General features: G+C 40.0%; 2 protein-coding genes across 3 annotated transcripts in view; one reads left to right on the top strand and one right to left on the bottom strand.

Annotated features, from left to right (window-relative positions):
• Positions 1 to 6,288, bottom strand: part of LOC124255180 (sodium-dependent dopamine transporter-like) — a 55,931-nt gene extending 49,643 nt beyond the window's left edge. Inside the window, exon 1 of the mRNA XM_046689022.1 lies at positions 5,795 to 6,288. The gene's annotated coding sequence lies outside the window, so the exon portion shown is untranslated. The remainder of the gene's footprint in view (positions 1 to 5,794) is intronic.
• A 2,750-nt stretch (positions 6,289 to 9,038) lies between these two features.
• LOC124255199 (solute carrier family 25 member 44-like) lies at positions 9,039 to 19,617 on the top strand. 2 transcript variants are annotated; one of them, XM_046689037.1, is made up of 5 exons: positions 9,039 to 9,236; positions 10,007 to 10,056; positions 12,431 to 13,251; positions 17,054 to 17,181; positions 18,883 to 19,617. In XM_046689037.1, exons 3-5 carry the CDS (start codon positions 12,579 to 12,581, stop codon positions 19,069 to 19,071), a joined length of 990 nt encoding a protein of 329 aa, XP_046544993.1. In that variant the 5' UTR covers positions 9,039 to 9,236; positions 10,007 to 10,056; positions 12,431 to 12,578; the 3' UTR covers positions 19,072 to 19,617. The 2 variants fall into 2 exon arrangements, with proteins under 2 accessions (XP_046544993.1, XP_046544994.1); XM_046689038.1 differs by lacking the exon at positions 9,039 to 9,236 and adding an exon at positions 9,243 to 9,376.
• Positions 19,618 to 20,715: the final 1,098 nt, after the last annotated feature.

Here is a 20,715-nt window from a genome sequence, read left to right as displayed (position 1 = left end):
CCAACCAACTGGTTGTCATGTTTTGATTCTCCCAACCAACTCGTTGTCATGTTTTGATTCTCCCAACCAACTGGTTGTCATGTTTTGATTCTCCCAACCAACTGGTTGTCATGTTTTGATTCTCCCAACCAACTGGTTGTCATGTTTTGATTCTCCCAACCAACTGGTTGTCATGTTTTGATTCTCCTTACCAACTTGTTGTCATGTTTTGATTCTCCCAACCAACTGGTTGTCATGTTTTGATTCTCCCACCAACTGGTTGTCATGTTTTGATTCTCCCAACCAACTGGTTGTCATGTTTTGATTCTCCCAACCAACTGGTTGTCATGTTTTGATTCTCCTTACCAACTCGTTGTCATGTTTTGATTCTCCCAACCAACTCGTTGTCATGTTTTGATTCTCCCAACCAACTGTGTCATGTTTTGATTCTCCCAACCAACTGGTTGTCATGTTTTGATTCTCCCAACCAACATGTTGTCATGTTTTGATTCTCCCAACCAACTGGTTGTCATGTTTTGATTCTCCCAACCAACATGTTGTCATGTTTTGATTCTCCCAACCAACTCGTTGTCATGTTTTGATTCTCCCAACCAACTGGTTGTCATGTTTTGATTCTCCTTACCAACTCGTTGTCATGTTTTGATTCTCCCAACCAACTCGTTCTCATGGAAGATGGGGGCGGTGGGGTAGCCCAATGGTTAAAGCGTTGGCTCGTCACGCCGAAGACCCGGGTTCGAATCTCCACAAGGGTACAATGTGTGAAGCCCATTTCTGGTGTCCCCCGCCGTGATGTTGCTGGAATATTTCTAAAAGCGGCGTAAAACCAAACTCAGTCAGTCAGTCAGTCATGGAAGATGCTTCCTAGCACCCTGTGACAACCTTAAGTCAAGTGATTATCTGCCTGGGCATTATCTCACAGAGCTATCACCGTACACAACCAAACTACACAACATGCAAGCACTGAGTGCACTTATACTTCAACCACTTGGTGCTGCGTGACTAGCTGTCATTACGTGCACTGTAGTCCCGGCAACAACTGAACTTTACAAACACTCTCTCGACCATGATATTCATGATATAGATAGTGAGTGAGTGACTGAGGAAGTGAGTGAGTGAGTTGGGATTTACGCCGCTTTTATGAATATTCCTGCAATATCACGGCGGGGGACAAAAGAAATGGGTTTCACACCTTGCGCCCATGCTGGGAATCGAACCCGGGTCTTCAGTGTGACGAAAGAACGCCGTAACGACTAGGCTACCCCACCGCCCTATAGGTAGTGACTGACTGACTGACTGAGTTTGGTTTTACGCCGCTTTTAGCAATATTCCAGCAACATCACAGCGGGGGACACCAGAAATGGGCTTCACACATTGTACCCATGTGGGAATTCGAACCCGGGTCTTCGGCGTGACGAGCTAACGCTTTAACGACTAGGCTACCCCACCGCCCCCCTATAGGTAGTGGAGTTTGTAAGAAGAATAGTTTACTAGTTGTTTGTATATGTGATACATATGATTTGATGGTTGGTTGGTTGGTTGGTTTATTGTTTAACGCCGCACCAAGCAATATTCCAGCTACATGGTAGTAGTCTGTAAATAATGGAGGCTGAACCACACAAGCCAGTGATCAACAATATCAGCATCGTTCTACTCAAGTGGGATACGATGACATGTGCAAACAACGTCAGCGAACCTGACCACTGGAACACGTTAGTCGCCTCTTACGATCAATTCTATCGCGGATCTTCACGGGGTACGACTAGCATGGGTGACTGAAGACCAATTCTAACCCGGATCTTTACGGGGTACGACAAGCATGGGTTGCTGAAGACCAATTCTAACCCGGATCTTCATGGGGTACGTCAAGCATGGGTTGCTGAAGACCAATTCTAACCCGGATCTTCATGGGGTACGTCAAGCATTGGTGACTGAAGACCAATTCTAACCCGGATCTTCACGGGCTACGACAAGCATGGTTTGCTGAAGATCAATTCTAACCCGGATCTTCATTGGCGAAGGACGTAGATGAAGATACAGGTGTAAAATTCTTACATGTGTTAACCTTACCCTATCTTACCAGCACAATAAGGGACACTGACACTGGATCGTGTCAAAGGTTTGACCATTAGCATGTCCCACATAAACACGCAACACACGATTCGATATGTCATCCATACGCGCATATAATTCAAGTCCCATATTCAATGCCCCAGATTCTAAAACAGATCACGCTATCGTGCCACATTGACGAAGATGTGATGTTACGTGCTGAATACCATCCAATACTTATAGATCCCCGACCGCGTCATACCAAAAGACGTTAAAATATGGTACTTGTTGGTCCCTGCCTGGCGCTCGGCAGTAATGGGTACAGCAAGGACTGGTCGGCTCGGAGTCAGTATAATGTGTCTGAGTGGGGTATTCATGCTTCACTGCGGCATGGTATCTCAGTGGGCTAGCACTATAAAACCAGCTTAAGTCTGGGCTAGTACAAGCAGCCGCACATACACATACACACGCATGCACGTCGTCATATGAGCGAAATATTCTCAAGCACGACGTTAAACCCAATCTCACCTCACCACCTCCAATACTTATAGGATAATACTAGTGTTGGGAATTGGTTGAAATCTCATAATCTCATTACCAACGAACAATCATCGATAAAAATTGGTTAGCGTCAGTTTTCAGATTTTCCTATCCAGGTTGTTATTGCAGATATGTATAACATGATGCACCTTGCTACTTTAAAGTGATGTTGATATATCATGAACATAAACCTTCTGGGGTCTTCAAGAAATATTCAGTCATGACTTTTCAGTTAGTGAAGTGAGTTTTCTAAGAATTAAACAAGTTTTTAGGCCCTGACAACTTCGAAGATATGTTCCATCTTCAAGTGTTTCAAAGACTGAAACAGCAGTTCCAAAATCGTTTATGTTCGATTATGAGAAAATGTGATCGATTGCTTGGTCGTTTGGTCACTTCGACCAATCTTCGATAATTTTAATTAATCGAAACACCACTAGAGAATACTAACACAAAAGTTGTTGTTTTCATATGGGTAAAAAGGATTCTAAAAGTCACCTTCTATGATAAAAATTTAACAAAAATTTCTAAAAAAATCGCAATAAACACAAAAAATGCAATCGTTGTTCCGCCTATTACGAAAACACCCGACAGTTGATGAGCAGAAACGGGTATCACTGTCACTATCACGTGACATGACGTCATATGCTCCTTCCTTTCACATTTTACATGACAATTTGACAGCGGCCATGGATACAGAAATGAGTATAACAAAGCACTCTGTATCTTAACGCTAAACTGAATTTGACATACGTGTCTGGTGAAAATATTGTCTACAATAAATCTAAATACACTCAGAGTATATACTGTGACACACAACAAAATTGGACACTTTTACTTCCGCGAATGAAATGTTATTACATGAAATGACAAATGTTTCAAAGTATCGTAAATATTAACAGTTATGTCCGCGGTACAGTTTGATAATATTGGGCTACGTATTTTCTGCTAATCCACTGAACAAAATATGGTCTTTTCACATGGGCACTTAAGTTAAGTAGGGGTGGGCGAAAATACCGGTTAACCGGTATATTGCAATTCGAACTTCACAATACGATATATTGCGGTACACTTTTCGCGATCCGGTTCACCCGATACGATCGGCAATTTCCGTGACCATGATCGGTAATTTTCGTGATGATGTATTTCCTTTGTATTATTATACATTAGTTTTGAGAATGTTTATTGGTCATATAATTGCATTTGCGTGACTTTTAAACCATATGAATAAAGAAGATAGATGGGTACCGTTGATAAACAAACCAAAATGGCGGACGACACTGCAGACGCTTTTTCTCGAGTTCTAAAACTTTGGAGCGAAGTCTTCAATTTGGAAACATGGTTTCAAAAGAAAGGAAACAATAATTCATTACCTTAACCCATGTGTTACACTTTCACAACATATTGCAAATACATATTGCAATATGCCAACACATACCACAATATATCGCCATACGAAAATTTTGGTAATACCCAACTCTAAAGTTAAAAATATATAAAAGTTTCAAGGTATGGTAAAGATCAAGACTTCACAAGAACAGTACATGGCACATGCAAATGAGCCACAACAGCGTGCGTGAGTGAGTGAGTTTAAATTTACGCCGCTTTTGCAATATTCCAGCAATATCACGGCGGGGGATGAGCTTCACAACATTGTACCCATGTGGGGAATCGAACCCGGGTACAGGCACAACACCAGAGGGGGTTTAGACGCAAGGTCAACTGGTCAGTCTGGGTGTCCATTTATGCATTGATGCAGGCTTGACATCTTCGCCTCATTAACACAAATTCCACACACAAATATATGTGAATAAAAAAAATATAAGCGAACGGTACATGACAACTACCAGAAGTGACTGTACAACAACTTAAAGTGAAACAGCACTCAAACTTCGAAGGATTTGAAACCGTGGTCGGTACAGGTACTACAGATATGTACCCCATGTAAGTTTCTGTACACAGATATGTACCCTAAACAAATTCAAAATACAGAAACGGACCCTGAAAGGGTCGTTGTTGACGTGCTTCAGATATGTACCCCAAGTATATTTCTGTATATACAGAAATGTACTCTAAACAAATACAAAATAAAGAAACGGACGCTGAAAGAGTCGTTGTTTATAAAGGTGCTTCAGATATGCACCCCAAGTATATTTCTGCACAATGTACTCTAAATAAAGTCAAAATACAAAACGCATCCGGTAAGGCCGTTCAACTGATTGCAAGTGATGCTGTGCATCGCGAAACATTGGTTAAAGGGCATGCTCGTTTGGTCTTATTTTTTTCCATATAACGCAATCAAATGCATCTAATACAATAGAATGACAGCTCCGATCTAGAAAACGACACAATGTAGAACGGACTCGTCCTAGAGCACGTTTCCGAATTCTGAGTTTGGCTAGGGTACGTTTCTATACACAGAAACGCCCCGTGGGTACTCATCTGTACCCGTGCCGACAACGGCCCATTCAGTGTAAAGTGCCTGCCTGTGTTATTGATTGCAGTACATGCGTCTTCAAAGGGTCATTCTATCGGTCAGCTTCATATCGTGTACAGTAATAAGAAACTTGGTCAAGCAAATATGAAACATGCACTTTCTGTACTGTTAAGCTTTGCTTCACATGCAGGAATTAAAATTACCGTGAGATTTTTTTCTGTATAACTAAGCCGGAAGTAGAATTCTGCTGCGCACGCTTCCACCAGTCTGCCGGGGTTAAATAATTCTCCATTATACAATTTCAAAATATATTTGCAATTATCACATGAATTTTAACTGAAAGCACGATTCATGAAATATTTTATCATAATATTGAGTTATTTATTAACAGCTTCACTGCACATCTGTAACAATGGTAAACTTGGGCATGGGGGTTTCGACACGGATGACGGGGGGTGGACAAAGAAACTACCCCGAGAGCACGTGTCAATGTAATATTTAAAATATTTATACATTGTTTCAGGATTCTTATAACTGATCACGTAAGTTAGTTTCAGCTGTTTGACACACTGATGTGTCACGTCTCACTGGTCAACCAAGTGGCACCCGACACCAACATCCATTATGTCCGCCGCTCAGTTTCATATAATGAGCAGTCAAATAAACGTACTTTCTGCTAATCCGCTGAAAAAAATATGCTGTTTTCACACGGGCACTACATTTCAGGATATATTCCGTCTGTACAATACAACCATAAGAATATACACTTACCTTTGACACAAATCCACTTTGCAAGATTACAATGATTACTCAATCAACGTGTTCTTGGTGAATTCTTCGATCGATATTTTGAAATACTGAAATACGCGGGTCGGGCTATAACATCAATGTAGTCTCACGCATATTCATGCACATCACGACAGCTCAGTCGGTATCCGTTATTCCAGTGTATCGTCATAATCAATCATAACCATGAAAAAAATCCATTGTAGTCAGTTAACACAAGTATCAGCATGCACTAACTTAGACGTCCAGTGAGGTATGTTGCTATGCAGGATATTACGTTACAACGTCTGACTTGCTTGTAGTCAAAGCACACTTAAACAAAAGGGGACCATTGGCACATGTTTAAATGCGCTGTTCTTTATTACCGCAAATAATGGCTGTGACATCGTCCCGACATGAAGTTACTCAATGCCTTCTGCCTTTCAAAAGGTTTTGTCATAATGATTGCCCTACTGAGTTTGGTTTTACGCCGCTTTTAGCACTATTCCAGCAACATCACAGCGGGGGATTGCCATACGATTTCTATATGACAATAGTGTATTTTCGATTACATTTTAAATCGTTCGTCCTTAGTGTAACGCCCTACGGCTTCAATGGAATTTTATGCCTGTTACCTGACTAGCTTTACTGGGATGAATGTACGCCGAAACACCGACATAAAGACATATCCACAAATACAATTCAGGCAGACGGCCGCTCCCATAATGGCTGAATAAACTATGAGGTAATAAGGCAGTAGGCCGAGTTTGTTATCTTTTACGCTGTTGCTCAATTTGTAATGTTGCTAGCTTAAGATATTTTCAACTGAAATAATTTCAATTGAACAAATGATCAAATGAGCTCAGAGATGTTGTTTATTTGGAACTTCAATTTAAACAGACCGTTTGGGCGTTTATAATTACATTGATATTTTAATTAAATAAATCAAGGTATATGCTCATGAAGGATATGATATGAATTATTCAGTTTGGTGAACACGATATAATTTACAATCTGCTGTGGAGATGGCCCCTCTTGATCCAGGCGAAGCAGACGACATGCATGACAGGCTTCGAGACAAAATCACAGGACGTTCCAGAAGAGAATGGAAGAGGTTGCGGCAAGATCCAGCATGATTGGCAGAACATTTCACAGCGATACGTTTGTTTGGTTGTGCAATGCCTGAGTGCTTCCACGCGACGTCGTTGTCAAGCTGTCGTCGTGGCTGGTGTTGGTGAGAGCCGAGACTGATATTTTGCCGCCCTTTTGTCACTCACGTGAGGCCGGTGTACATGTTGAGGCGGTTCCAGAGATACTGTTTGGGATATGACTAAGTGTTAGGGACCGTTCATAACTTATGGCTATAAAATTGCGGGGATGATGATTTTTAGGGAGAAGCATGTACAATGTGAATGACCTTAAAATTCATGGACTGACTGACTGAATTTGGTTTACGCCGCTTTTAGCAATATTCCAGCAACATCACGGCAGGGGACACCAGAAATGGGCTTCACGCATTGTACCTATGTGGGGATTCGAACCCGGGACTTCGGCGTGACGAGCCAACGCTTAAACAACTAGGTTACAAAAACCGCCCCTAAAGTTCATGTACAAAGTAAGTGGGTAACCCACCCCACCCCCACCCCCACCCCCACCCACCCGCCATATCATGTACAAAACCAATGATACCCCCACCCCCTTCCCTTATTTTTTAACCCTGAAGGTCCGGGCTAGAATATTGATCTTCAGTAACCCATGCTTGTCGTAAGAGGCGACTAACGAGATCGGGTGGTCAGGCTCGCTGACTTGGCTGACACATGTCATCGGTTCCCAATTGCGCAGATCGATGCTCATGCTGTTGATCACTGGATTGTCTGTTCCAGACTCGATTATTTACAGGCCGCCGCCATCCCATATAGCTGGAATATTGCTGAGTGCGGCGTAAAACTAAATTCACCCACTCCCTTAATTTTTAAGCAAAGTTTTTTAATATTTTTATGTGCAAAATTGCTGACACCACAGTACCAGTACATACAAATTCTGAAAACCAGCTAACCTCTGCATACATTTGGGAAATATCGTCCTTTCGCGTGGTGTGACTTGGATACAAATCACTCCATTAACCCAGCAGTTGACAGTACCAGATATGATTCATCCATAATGGGTGAGTTTAGTTTTACGCCGCTTTTTCTGGGACACCAGAAATGGGCTTCACACATTGTACCGATATCAGGAATCGAACCCGGGTCGTCGGCGTGACGACCGAACGCTTTAACCACTATGGTACCCCACCCCCAATGATGATTTTTATGCAGAAGCATGTACATTGTGAATGACCCACACACCCTAAAATTTACGGTAAAAAATATGTGACACCCCCTGCATATCATGTACAAAACCAATGACCCCCTCCCCTTCCCATAACATTTTAACATGTTTATGTTCAAAATTGATGATCCCCCTAGCTTGTGCATGTGTACAAAATTTATTACCCCCGCCTACCTCCACAGAACAAAATGAGTGACACCCAACCCCCCAAACCCCACCCACCAGCTATCAATTATGAACGGTACATCCAGCTGTAACCGAGTCCACGAAAGCCTCGAACGAACAAGGTGACTTAAAATAAATTTTCGGATTATAGGCTACGACGTGCAAACAAAACAAATGACAGTATAGTAAGATAGAAACTGTCGACATAGAGCAGGTACAAATCATTTATTTCACTTTCTATATTTCGGTATGAGAATGTTTATGAAGAAAAAGTTTCGATTTTTCAGCAATTGTTTTTGTTGTTGTTTTGCTGTGTGTGAACTTGTGTTGTTTTTTTGTTTGTTTGTTAGTTTGATGTTTTAGGGAAATAAACACGTGAGATGATTCTCTTAACTGTGGCAGTAAAAGTTGATCGTTATGAATCAATATTTGTAAACACAAGAGAAAATCATCGAGCTTCCTCGGCTATGCTCGCCTTATTCCGCCAGTGGCGTTTCTGCTCCACTGACCATACAACGGGTGTACACGCTACACGTGATCGGCCATTTCACTTGTTTGTAATGAAACTTACAGAAATATATTGGCTAACGATTTTCATCTTCCGTAATCTTTCTCGTCGATTTTGTAGCAGCAAATTCACTCAAGGAAGATTTTCCTCACAGCCACTAATATGTTGTATTCGGAGAACACTGTTTTCGGAAACCTATTTTCAAACGAATACAACATCTAAGTGTGATACCTTTCGTAATGGTAAAAGAAACTGTGTTTCAAACGTTTGGTGATTTGATATTGAACTCTTAAGGCAAGAAAGTTACTTCGAAAGGGGAAAAGTGTTATGATTAATAAAAACTTTTATCTAATGGAATCCTTTTTTAAAGTAATATTTACCTCGGAGCTGTTGTTTCTGGTTGCATTTCAGCTTCCGGTTTGATTATCTGGAGGAGAAAGTCAAACGGTGATTAGCAGAACTCATTTTTTGAGTGTTTAGTTGAATACGCGTTGTTGTATTTGGGCACTTGTTTTAAAGAAAAGGATATCTGACCCAGACGCTTTTGGGGTTGGGAAATGCCAAATGAATTACCATTTCTAAAGCGGGTCAGTATTCAGCTGTGATGGTATTCAGTTGATCAGGTGACCGCAAATTGCAGTGTTTTTTTCATGATCACGTCTAGATGGTGCCAGCCTCGCTTTACAAATATCACATCATTGTTTCACATGAACTACTGGCATTTCGTTATTTCTCTTGGGACAAAAATTGTATTACTCAGCGAAACTGCGAACATTTACCAGTGTTTACGTGTAACAAGTCCATAGGAAGACCAGGGAAACTACAACCTCATTGTTGTTAACACGAAACAATAATTTACTGCTTGCAATCTTGTCAAGCAGCACATCAAACATTCCGAAATCTGACACGTAAAGGGAGCAGCGAGGGCTGCGCCCGGTAAAGTGCATTCTAGCCGAATTATTGACCAGGCAATATAGTGACAGGGAATGTCACAGGGAATCATTTTGACATCATTAGGATCCTTTATCAGATACCATGTGGTAGGATATTATCACATCACGTGATTATTACATGTTCTCTGTCTATATTGATCATTGTCCTAAAGGTGTTTTAACTGGATTTTGTGTCCAGGTACTGTTAAAGCTGTGATAACCTTACAATGTGGGACGTTGATCCTAATATTAATCACTGATGAATTATTTTCCTTTATGTAACAGGACTTCGTGGTATGACTTGCTGAGTGATGTTTAAAACAACGGAAAAAATGGTAAGGTTTTCATCATATAAACTTGATAAAACTTCTTCACAACCAATAACAAGATTTTGATTGAAATGATTATGGTTTTTTATTTGTGAGTATCATTTCTGTGACCTGTGAAGGTCCGGGTTAGAATGAGCCTTCAGTAACCCATGCTTGTCGTAAGAGGCTACTAACGGGATCGGGTGGTCAGGTTCGCTGGCTTGGTTGACACATGTCATCGTTCCCAATTGCGCAGATTGATGCTCATGCTGTTGATCACTGGATTGTCTGGTCCAGACTCAATTATTTACAGACCACCGCCATATAACTGGGTGCGGCATGAAACTAAACTCACTCGCTATCATGTCTGTTCTTGTATCAAAATTCATCTCTTTTCATTTTCTTATGTAATATAAATTAAGCATGTCAAGTAATTACAACTTGAAAACTTGATCCTCATTTTAACAAGTTTAAGAAATATTCCGACATTCATGTTATTATGTCTACTCTTCATTCCAGCAATTTATTTTCTGTCAGTTCAGATCAGTACAGATTGATATAATATATGATGGTCCAGTGTAGGCGTCATGCATACATGAACTCCACTACAGTGAATAATGCGTAAGAGATGTGCCCTACTTATTGTCAAGTACACATGAATATCACTGTTACTGCAGTCTAAGTAAACTTAGTCTCAGTACTATTCGTTACACTCCTGTACTCAGGATAGTAGGGTAACGAATAATACTGAGGCTAAGTTTACTTAGACTGACTGTTACTGCAACATGCCACTTTTGTCACACACTTAGCATGCTTAGGGCAGCACATGAACAAATACATTTTGGTAGTCACCCTTTCATGCAGAATGGCTATTCATTGGTAGCAAAATTTACAAGGCCCTGGACCCAGAGGGGCAAAATATATTGAATTCCCCAAAAAGTATTCTTGCACAGGTTCTGATTTTATCTTTGAGAACTTGCACTGGTTCTGCATAATGCACCCAGCACATGTTAATATTCAAGCTGGAAAGCAGAATGGTGAGAAACTGGCCTGGAGCAGTGATGCAAATAACAAAAATATTGTTGATGGTGTTAGCAAAATATCTAATGCTGATAGATTCTAGATAAGTATAGTGCTGGTATTGGCATACAACCTGCGATACGATGCATCACCATACTAAAATTTTAGTGACAACGATATATTGCCAAAGTATCGTGCACTTAAGCTGCGATACAATACAAATCCCGATACAAGGGTGGTGATACGATATGTATCACGATACTAAAATCTTCTAACACCAACTATAAAACACCTTAAGATAAAAATAAAACTATTTTAGAGTATTTCGTCAAATTCCGCCAGCGTTTTTCTATGTTCATTTGGAAAATGAGATAATTAAGTTTATACACAGACTTTGTGAATGTTAATATAATGCGAGCACTTTGATTGACACAGTTCCTGACGCACGAATTTCAGAGAAACTAATGAAGGGAAAATAAGTATGCATATATTTTAATCATCAAAAAAAAAGCAAGTCTTTCTTGACAGATAATCGCAAGTTGGCAATAATCAAAGTAAAACATTGATGTATCGTGGCCCATTTGAAGTATCGTATCGGGATATACGACAATGTAAAACTTGGTATCTATTCACTGTATCAGCAGCCCATGGATCGATGCGTATCGATGAATCGTCAAACCACTAGATAAGTATAGTAGTGTAACTTTGAACAAAAATTAAGCAAATTGTCCAAAAGAAATTAATACCCTTTCCTTCTCTAGTGAATAGGGGGCACGGGGTGGGGTAGCCTAGTGGTTAAAGCATTCACCGGGTTTTATTCAGATCAATGTGTGAAGCCCATTTCCCCCACCATGATATTGCAGGAATATTGATTAAAACTAAACCCACTCTGTGAATGGGGATATATTGATTGTTTACAGACCAAACTTCCAATCATCCACACCTGCCAGCTGTATATAGTTTTAATTTAAGCTCAGGAAACGCTTTGAGCATATCCCTGTGATGGAAAGGCTTGCCTATTATTTATTATTATTATTATAAAACAGCTTCCTGAACATAATTTAGAAGCATCCCATAAGTAAAGACTAAATGTATTGGCCCATATAGCGGAATAATTCTGAGTCTAAGCTCACTGTAATGTTGATAATTTATCTTTATTTTGTTTCAACAGGTTCTGTAAGATATTATCAAATCACAATTTTCATGTTGATAACATAATTTTCCCATTGATAATATTTCTGATTATCAAACTGGCTAGACAATTTTCTGTGCAAATACCTCATTGCTTCTCTGATGGTTACCATGGTAGAGGAAAGGCCTGCTTCTCTTTCTTGAGAGTTTAGGTTTTTTAATATGCTAATGTGGATGTTTATTTCTATAGTTGAAGGCATCAGCAGAGGAAACGGGTCCAAAATACACAGAATGAACCCATGGTCACCCCCGACACCCTGGATGGAAATATCAGCAACCCACACTTGATTTAAAAACTTCAATATATGGGATAAAAGTTCACCATACAAGGCAGCAAGATGAATTTCGAGGTTGATGACCTTCAGGTCATTGAATTAAATATGATGGATAAGAGGAAGTATTATCCTTTGACGTTTGCAAGTGGAATGACGATACGCACGCTTTTATACCCAGTGACGCTGGTGAAAACAAGGCTTCAGATTCAAAAGGGTCATACGATTTACAAGGGGACTTTTGACGCCTTTGTGAAAATAGCGCGAAATGAGGGCGTGTCCGGGTTGTACCGAGGCTTCTGGGTAAGCTGTTTGCAGCTGTTTCCGTCGATGGCATACATCTCAACGTACGAGGGCACTCGCCACTACCTCATGGAAAACACATCTGTAACAAATAGCAAAACAAGGTCTTTCATAGCTGGAGGAGGTGCCTCCATTGTAGGACAGACATTGTCAGTGCCTCTTGATATAATAACCCAGCACCTTATGTTGATGGGACGGCGAAAAACAGGGTCTTCCGACATTTCCAGTGAAAAAGTCCAAAAGAAGTTATCAAGTTTACAAAAATTAGAAATATCTGACGAGGTCAAGAAGAGACGGTTTGGTGCAGTAAGTGCAGTTATACGAGAAGTGTACAAGCGAAATGGGCTGCTTGGATTTTACAAGGGTTATTTTGTGTCACTGACTGTGTTTGCACCAAACAGCGCCCTCTGGTGGTTCTTCTATGACAGTTATTCAGGTAGGAGACTGAGTCGATATGCGACATTACCTCATGGGTTTGTATCCTCGACATTCCGTCATCAAGGTTAAACATTTAGAAGTTGCACTGGTGCAACCTGAAACTACCTAATCCACCCTTATATTGTACCTGGGGGCGGTGGGGTAGCCTAGTGGTTAAAGCATTCGCTCGTCACACAAAAGACCCCCGAGTTCGATTCCCCACATGGGTATGATGTATGAAGCCCATTTCTGGTGTGATATTGCTGGAATATTGCTAAAAAACATGTTAAACTCAACTCACTCACTCACGCAGAGTCAAAAAGCTCACTAACTCACTCACCCACCCACCCACTCACTCACTCACCCAGTGCATGTTCTTGTTAATATTTTCATGATATCAGCTCTGTTAATTTTTCCAGAAATAATCATACCACAAATTTTATTCTTTAAAAACTTAAGCAGGAAGCGAGTGTTGCTAATAATTCTTGGGGTCAACATCATGGAAGAATGTGCGCAAGGATTGCATTCATTTCACCGTATTATGTATGAAGAACTGGCTTGGGGTAGGATTGAATGACGATTACTATTTATGTCCAGGCAGGGGTGGAAATAACTTTAAAATTGCCAGTGTACTCCGGTACAATGGCACATGTAAGGGATCGTTCATAATTTATGGCTAGGGGGTGATGATGATTCTAAGGGGGTCACCCATTTTGTTCTCGAGAGCTAGGGGGCTTTAGCAATTTTGTATACACGCATACAAGGGGGTCAGCAATTTTTTACATAAAAATATGTTTAAAATTATGCTTAGAAATTATGGGAAGGGGAGGGGGTGTCATTGATTTTGTACATAATGCGGGGGGGGATCACTTATTTTGTACATAAATTTTAGGGGGGGTCATCCACATTGTACATGCTCCTCCATAAACATCATCATCACCCCCTCTAGCCATAAATTATGAACGGTCCCTAAAGTCACTTACCCTGATAATTTTTCCACTATACCGGCCATTTTCTTGCTGATTTTTTAAACAAACAACTTAATTAACATTGGAAAGTCAACTGGACACCGGTACAGTGTGAAATACAAATTTGCTTGCCCGACAGAAAAAACACTTGACTCTGACGTGGGGCAATGGGTTATTTGCACCCCTGCCTGGGATAGGACTAGGAGTAAGGGTGCCATAGGGCACAAGGCAGATAATTTAAGTGTGCCTTTGTGAAAATTAGGGTGCCCATCTTTCTGATGATCCAGGCTTGAACTGTTACAACAATTATTTTATTTCAATTTATTCTTTAGTAAATCAGTATGCATCATGTAAACCTATAACCTTCAGAGCATGATTTCCTGAACACTGTCATGGCTTCATTTGCCCTGGACCCATAAACTGATCCATGTTATCACCCAAAACAGGATTTTCTGTCATGGGCACTGGAATTCAAAATGACCATGCCCATATTAGGACTGACTGACTGACTGAGTTAAGTTTTACGCCGCTTTTAGCAATATTCCAGCAATATTACGGTGGAGGACACCAGAAATGGGCTTCACACATCGTGCCCATGTGGGGAATCGAACCCGGGTCTTCGGTGTGACGAGCCAACGCTTTAACCACTAGGCTACCCCACTGCCCCCATATAAGGATGTGAGATTGAGTGTATCATACTATCAATCAAGAGTTTCATCAACGTTCATGGGGTGCAAAAACTGGTCTTCAATAATTTGAATTGATCCGATTTATTGCATTTTCCGTTATATGAATCATGGTGAAAATTATTTGTTAGTACAAGTTTAGGTGTGATGCCAGGGCACTGGGAAGATATTTCAGCCGTGCCATTTCTATATTTACCATGTTTACTGTGCCATGGCACCCAAATCGAGGACCAGGTTGATCCCTGATGTCATCAAATTTTATGAACTAACATGAAATGATCTTAATACACACAGACCAGTTTTATCACAATGATGATCGAAATAATCAGTTCCGAAACTCTGCCATTTTATATAATTTTATATCAAGCAGCATACGCAAAGTGTGTTTGTCTGGTTCAACAAGGTTATTATGTAAGTAGGATAAAGCACGATTCCACTAGGGTTATGGTTGGGAAAGTAAGACCGAGACGGAGGGTGTGGAGAAGTAAGACCGAGCTATTTGAGAGGCTCGAGGTCTTACTTCTCTCCACCGATGGTCGTTCCCAACCATAACCGAGGAGGGAGTGCTTTATTATACATATAAACCGTCAATGATGGATAATTAGATGACAATGTAATGAAGCTACATAACAGTAACTGAAGCTTAGTAAAATCAATTGAATGACAGTAGGCCTAACTATAAATAGATAATTCAACACTCGCTCTTTGTGGGCCAGGTGGCTGTGAGGTGTAGTGCGTCCGCCAGGAATCTGAAATATAATGGTTCCAATCCTGCTAGGAAAAACGTATTTGCACATTAAAGTTGATCTTTGATGCTATTTTTCAATTGATTTCAAAACACTAACATATCGTGTGAATTTGAATGTTGATGTTAATATAGAATTAGGAAAAAGTAAAACCTGGAAAGAGGTCTTACTTACAAAAGTAAAACCAGCAAATAGGTCTTATTGAAAAAAAGGAAACCTGAGAGCAAGCAAAAACCTCAAGCATGTTATTATTCCGAAAACGAAGCCATATGAGCAATATATAGTGAGAAGCACCCTTCAGGTTTATATGTAAGGTTGCACTGAGCACCTCACCTCATCTATTTGAATCGGATCCACAGTCCAATGCAAATTGATGATAAGTGAGCAATAAACGAAATCAACGCATATGCACTCACTTTAGCTTCCTGTTGATGACTTGCCTCAAATCTATAATTGAAACATCGAGGAGCAACAGCTTCCAAACAGGGAACACTTGCCATATATGGAAAGTAAATGATTGCTCCATACATCGAAAACATTGTCAGTGTTTTTCCGAACTGGTTTCAATCACAAGTTGTGAGTATTATATTCGTAAAGAGAGCTCCAAGAGACATAACTCTGTGGGGTTCACTTGAAATCATCATCAGTCGGGAGAGGGTGCGAGAGTTGATTTAATGCAACATTGCATTTATTCATTCGAACTTTTTAATTCAATGTTGTAATCTAAATGTGTAATTCTTTTTGGGAATAAATTATATGGTAGCTTCCCAGAGGGCTTATAGTTAGTATTATTGAGAGAAATGCATTATTTATTTTTAAAATGAATATATTTCACACCATGGAGTGATGACATGTTTATGCATGGGTCTCTAACACATAAAAGCAACCCATGAATAAAGTCCGAACTATGTGTATTGTGTGAGTAAATTATATCTTTATTTTAGCACAAACATTTTTGTTCAATATTTTCCATAACAGCGGCAGTTTTCATATTGTTAATAATTTTTCCATATGAAAACTCAATTCCCCTCAAACCCGAAGATCCGGGTTAGAATTGATCTTCAGCAGGGCTCCAGATAAGGGCCGTATCGGCGTATGTACGGATATAAAATATGCACAATACGGTAGGAAATAATTTAGATCGATGCTCATGTTGTTGATCAGTGGATTGTCTGGTCCAGATTCGATTATTTACAGACCGCCGCCATATAGCTGGAATATTGCAGGGTGCGGCGTAAAACTTCACTCACTCACTGCTCATCCTTTTGAACTCACTTAACAACCTTCCTTTTCTCTGGAGTCTATCTACCCTAGATTTGTTTAGCTGGAAGTTGGAAAGCAGGGTCATTAGAAGTGTGTTGTTATTATTATATTATTACTATTATTATTACTGTTCAACATTCTCTGATGTTATGCTTCAGATATGCTTGCCAGTATTGCCCCTGCCTTTGTCCCGAGGTTGGTGCTACAGGTGGTGTCCGGGCCTCTCAGTGGCATCTCCGCCGCTGTCATCACCAACCCCCTCGACCTCATCAGAGCACGGATGCAGGTAAGACCGTGAGTGAGTAAGTTTAGTTTACGCCACACTCTCAGCAAATTCCAGCTATATGGTGGCTGTCTGTAAATAATTGAGTCTGGACCAGACTATCCAGTGATCAACAGCATGAGCATTGATCTTCGCAATTGGGAACCGACGACATGTGTCAACCAAGCCAGCGAGCCTTACCACCCGATCCGTTAGTTACCCTCGTGACGACAAGCATGGGTTACTGAAGATTCATTCTAACCCGGATCTACACAGGTGCAGGTAAGACCGCATCTTGATCATCTGGTGTGTTACATCTGTTTGATAAATACATTGCACAAATTCACTGTGAACCCACATTGCATTGTTTTTCTAACAATTTCCCAATCTTCAAATTGATTGTCACAACTTTTACCACAGAATTATTTTCATGGATGACCTTGAAATCAACAACCCCCAAAATGACTCCTAAGAAAGAGGTCAGCATTTCTTCATCCTCATTCAAACAAAAGCAGGATCAACAAGAGTTGTCATTGATGCTGATTTCTTTCAAGGTTTACAGAAGTGTTCTTTGATGCAGTTTGTGAAGATCTGGGTTAGAATTGGTCTTCAGTAACCCATGCTTGTCGTAAGAGGCAACTAACGGGATCGGGGGGTCAGGCTCGCTGACTTGGTTGACACATGTCATCGCATCCAAAGTACGTAGATCGATGCTCATGTTGTTTATCACTGGAGTGTCTGGTCCAGACTCGATTGTTAACAGATCGCTGCCTTATAGCTGGAATATTGCCAAGTGCTGCAACAAACTCAAAGCTGTTTTGATCACATAGCTCCCAGACAGAATTATATTATCTGTTCACTGTGTCAGTCACTGGATTGTGACAGACAGACTCGATTACAACTGTCAAATAGCTGAAATATTTGTCAGTGTCAGGGGTTCAAAAATGTGTTAAAAGCAGGGCTCCAGATAAGGGCAAATTGGCGGTATGTACGGATATAAAATAAGCCGAGTTACGGTAGGAAATAATTTAGAAAATAACTCTAGATCACAGCAATGGTGTGCAGGTCTTAGAATCGTTACAGACGATTTATCTGAAAAAGGTATTGTTTTATTACGTACTGACCTGTTTACACAAGAGTAGCAATGTTGTGGTGCATATATGAAACGAAACACAAGATTACTGATACTCCATTAAATTCCATTCAGTACTCTTATTGTTTTCCAGTACTCCTATATTGAAAAATAAGTAGTACGTACTCCTGATCATGAAAAATTATCTGGAGCCCTGAAAAAGACACTTTTATGAAAGTAACTTGTCCTGACTAATTTTCCACTTGCCCTGATTTTTATGACATAATCATGATGATCTAATTATGAATCAAAATGGTATTTGATGTTATTGTTTACTGGACTAGTTATCGAGGAGTGATATAAATGGTAAAGAAAGATAACTCTAGTTTATTATCATTGCGAAAGTTACTTCTTTTCGTTCTCGTATCGTGTCAAATTTTAATAGCATTTTGAGCAGATATATCCAAGTTTATTTGCAGTTTGAAACCGTAAGCAGAAATGATCTGGTAGCCCACGGACAAGTAAGATACCATTATTTGATTGCCCGAAATGAAAACTGACTTGTCCCGGGCATCAGGCAATGGGATTTTTTAACCCCTGGTGTGGCAAACAAACAAACAAACTCAATCCATGCTTTTCAATCATCCACGCAGGTTGATGGGACCAGTTTCTCGGACACTGTGAAAATATTGTGGCAAGAGGAACGTTTCTGGATCGTCACGAAGGGTTTGACGGCTCGTCTGGTGCAGTCTGTGATGTTCTCCTTCTTCATCATTCTCGGTTACGAGACCATCAAACGCTGGAGCCTTCTGGACGAATACAAGCAGCAGGTCCGCTGGTGACAACAGCTTCCTGTAGGCAAATACCTCTTTTAGAAAATTTGTAAAATGGATATTTTTTATGAAGATCACTGGTTGATATGTGTGATAACGGAACAGTTTGTATGTGAGTTGTTTTTGAGACTGTGTTGAAAGTTCTGCCTGTGTTGACATGATACTATGTAGTGCTCCAACAAATCCAGTATGAGGCAAATATGATACATATCACGAATATTGGGTCGTTAATCAGTGTGATTTCAGGGGTTTTTTTCAGTACCTGCAGTGAGTGTAACCTGGCTTATTAATATTTGATTCTAGACATAGCAGATAACAAATTGAATTCATGAAGGGATAGAGTTAGATTCTCAGGTAGGGAGTCTCAGTTAAAAATCCACCTCTAAATATTACTCTGAGGGATTTCTTCCATCTCTTTTCTTTTGCACTGTTTGTACAGTATATCAGCACAAGAATATAACATGTGTTACAAGTTTCAACAAACCAAACAGTTGTATTTTCGCTTTTTGAACATGATAATTGGCATCCAGTAAATTCCTGGTTTACTCATACATACACATACAGGGTTCGAAATACCCCATATATTAGTGTGCCATGGCACGTTAAATATTGAAATGGCACGGCTAAAAAATGTTCTCGGTGCCCTTTTGACACGCCTGATTTTTCAGAGACATAACTCACATTTAGTCATTTAATCCCCAAAACAATTATTTTTCTCCAAATTGAATAACACCATACATATTTGAATGCTCATTAACCCATTTCTTTATTTAACAATAAATTTCAAATGATCATCATCATTGTCATTTATTCTAAAAACATGTGGGCATACTCAATTTCTGAAAGGCACATCTAAAATATTTGTCTGGTACCCTAAGGCACACTTAGAAAAAACAGTATTTCTATCCCTGACATATATAATGATATACGTAGTTCATTATGTTACGGTAGTTTGGACAGTGTTGGAAATGGCTGGGAGGGGGTAGGATGGGGTTCTTGATGTTCTTGGGAACTCCTTAATCATTAATTTTTCACCTCATGCCACAATTCTTTCTCACACACTTTCATCACATAACTGCCAGTCCCAGTTATATTATCTGTCTTCCATTTTACAGGTCAACTTTCAATACGGTCTCTGGAATTGTTTATTTCTGTTAAAATTTTGATTGAAGGTTATTTTTAGTCTACCGGTTTTCGTTTAAGGTTTGTTTTATTACAGCAGTTGAATATTCAGTAACTATTTATATGGTTTGACCAATGCGGTTGTTTTCTTGATTGTATATTTGAATATGCCATTGTAGCAGGAGTGTGTCTGTCATGGACAGACAACAGATGCTTCTATGTTTTCACTTCCCTACATCTGCAACAAACCATCGGCCATTGAAGAATCATGGTCTTACAGGAGGCAGTATGTTGAATCATAATCGTTATTATTTTCATAATAAATAGATTAATAATCATATATCTCCATGGCTTGCAGATTGGTAAACTCTAACCCCAGGCTGAATATCCATGGTTCTCACAATATGTGAATAACCATTGTTAACCGCCCTATATTTTCATTCGCCAAATTGATTTTCTATGTTACTCGAAAAAACATCCCAACCAGCACGTTAGGCTGGCTATGAGGAACATGGTGGCCAGTCTTACCGA

Source organism: Haliotis rubra, unplaced genomic scaffold, assembly GCF_003918875.1.
Source record: "Haliotis rubra isolate DU_JTF1 unplaced genomic scaffold, ASM391887v1 Scf597, whole genome shotgun sequence".
Classification (NCBI taxonomy): Eukaryota; Metazoa; Mollusca; class Gastropoda; order Lepetellida; family Haliotidae; genus Haliotis; species Haliotis rubra.
This window is presented reverse-complemented; position numbering and strand designations above follow the sequence as displayed.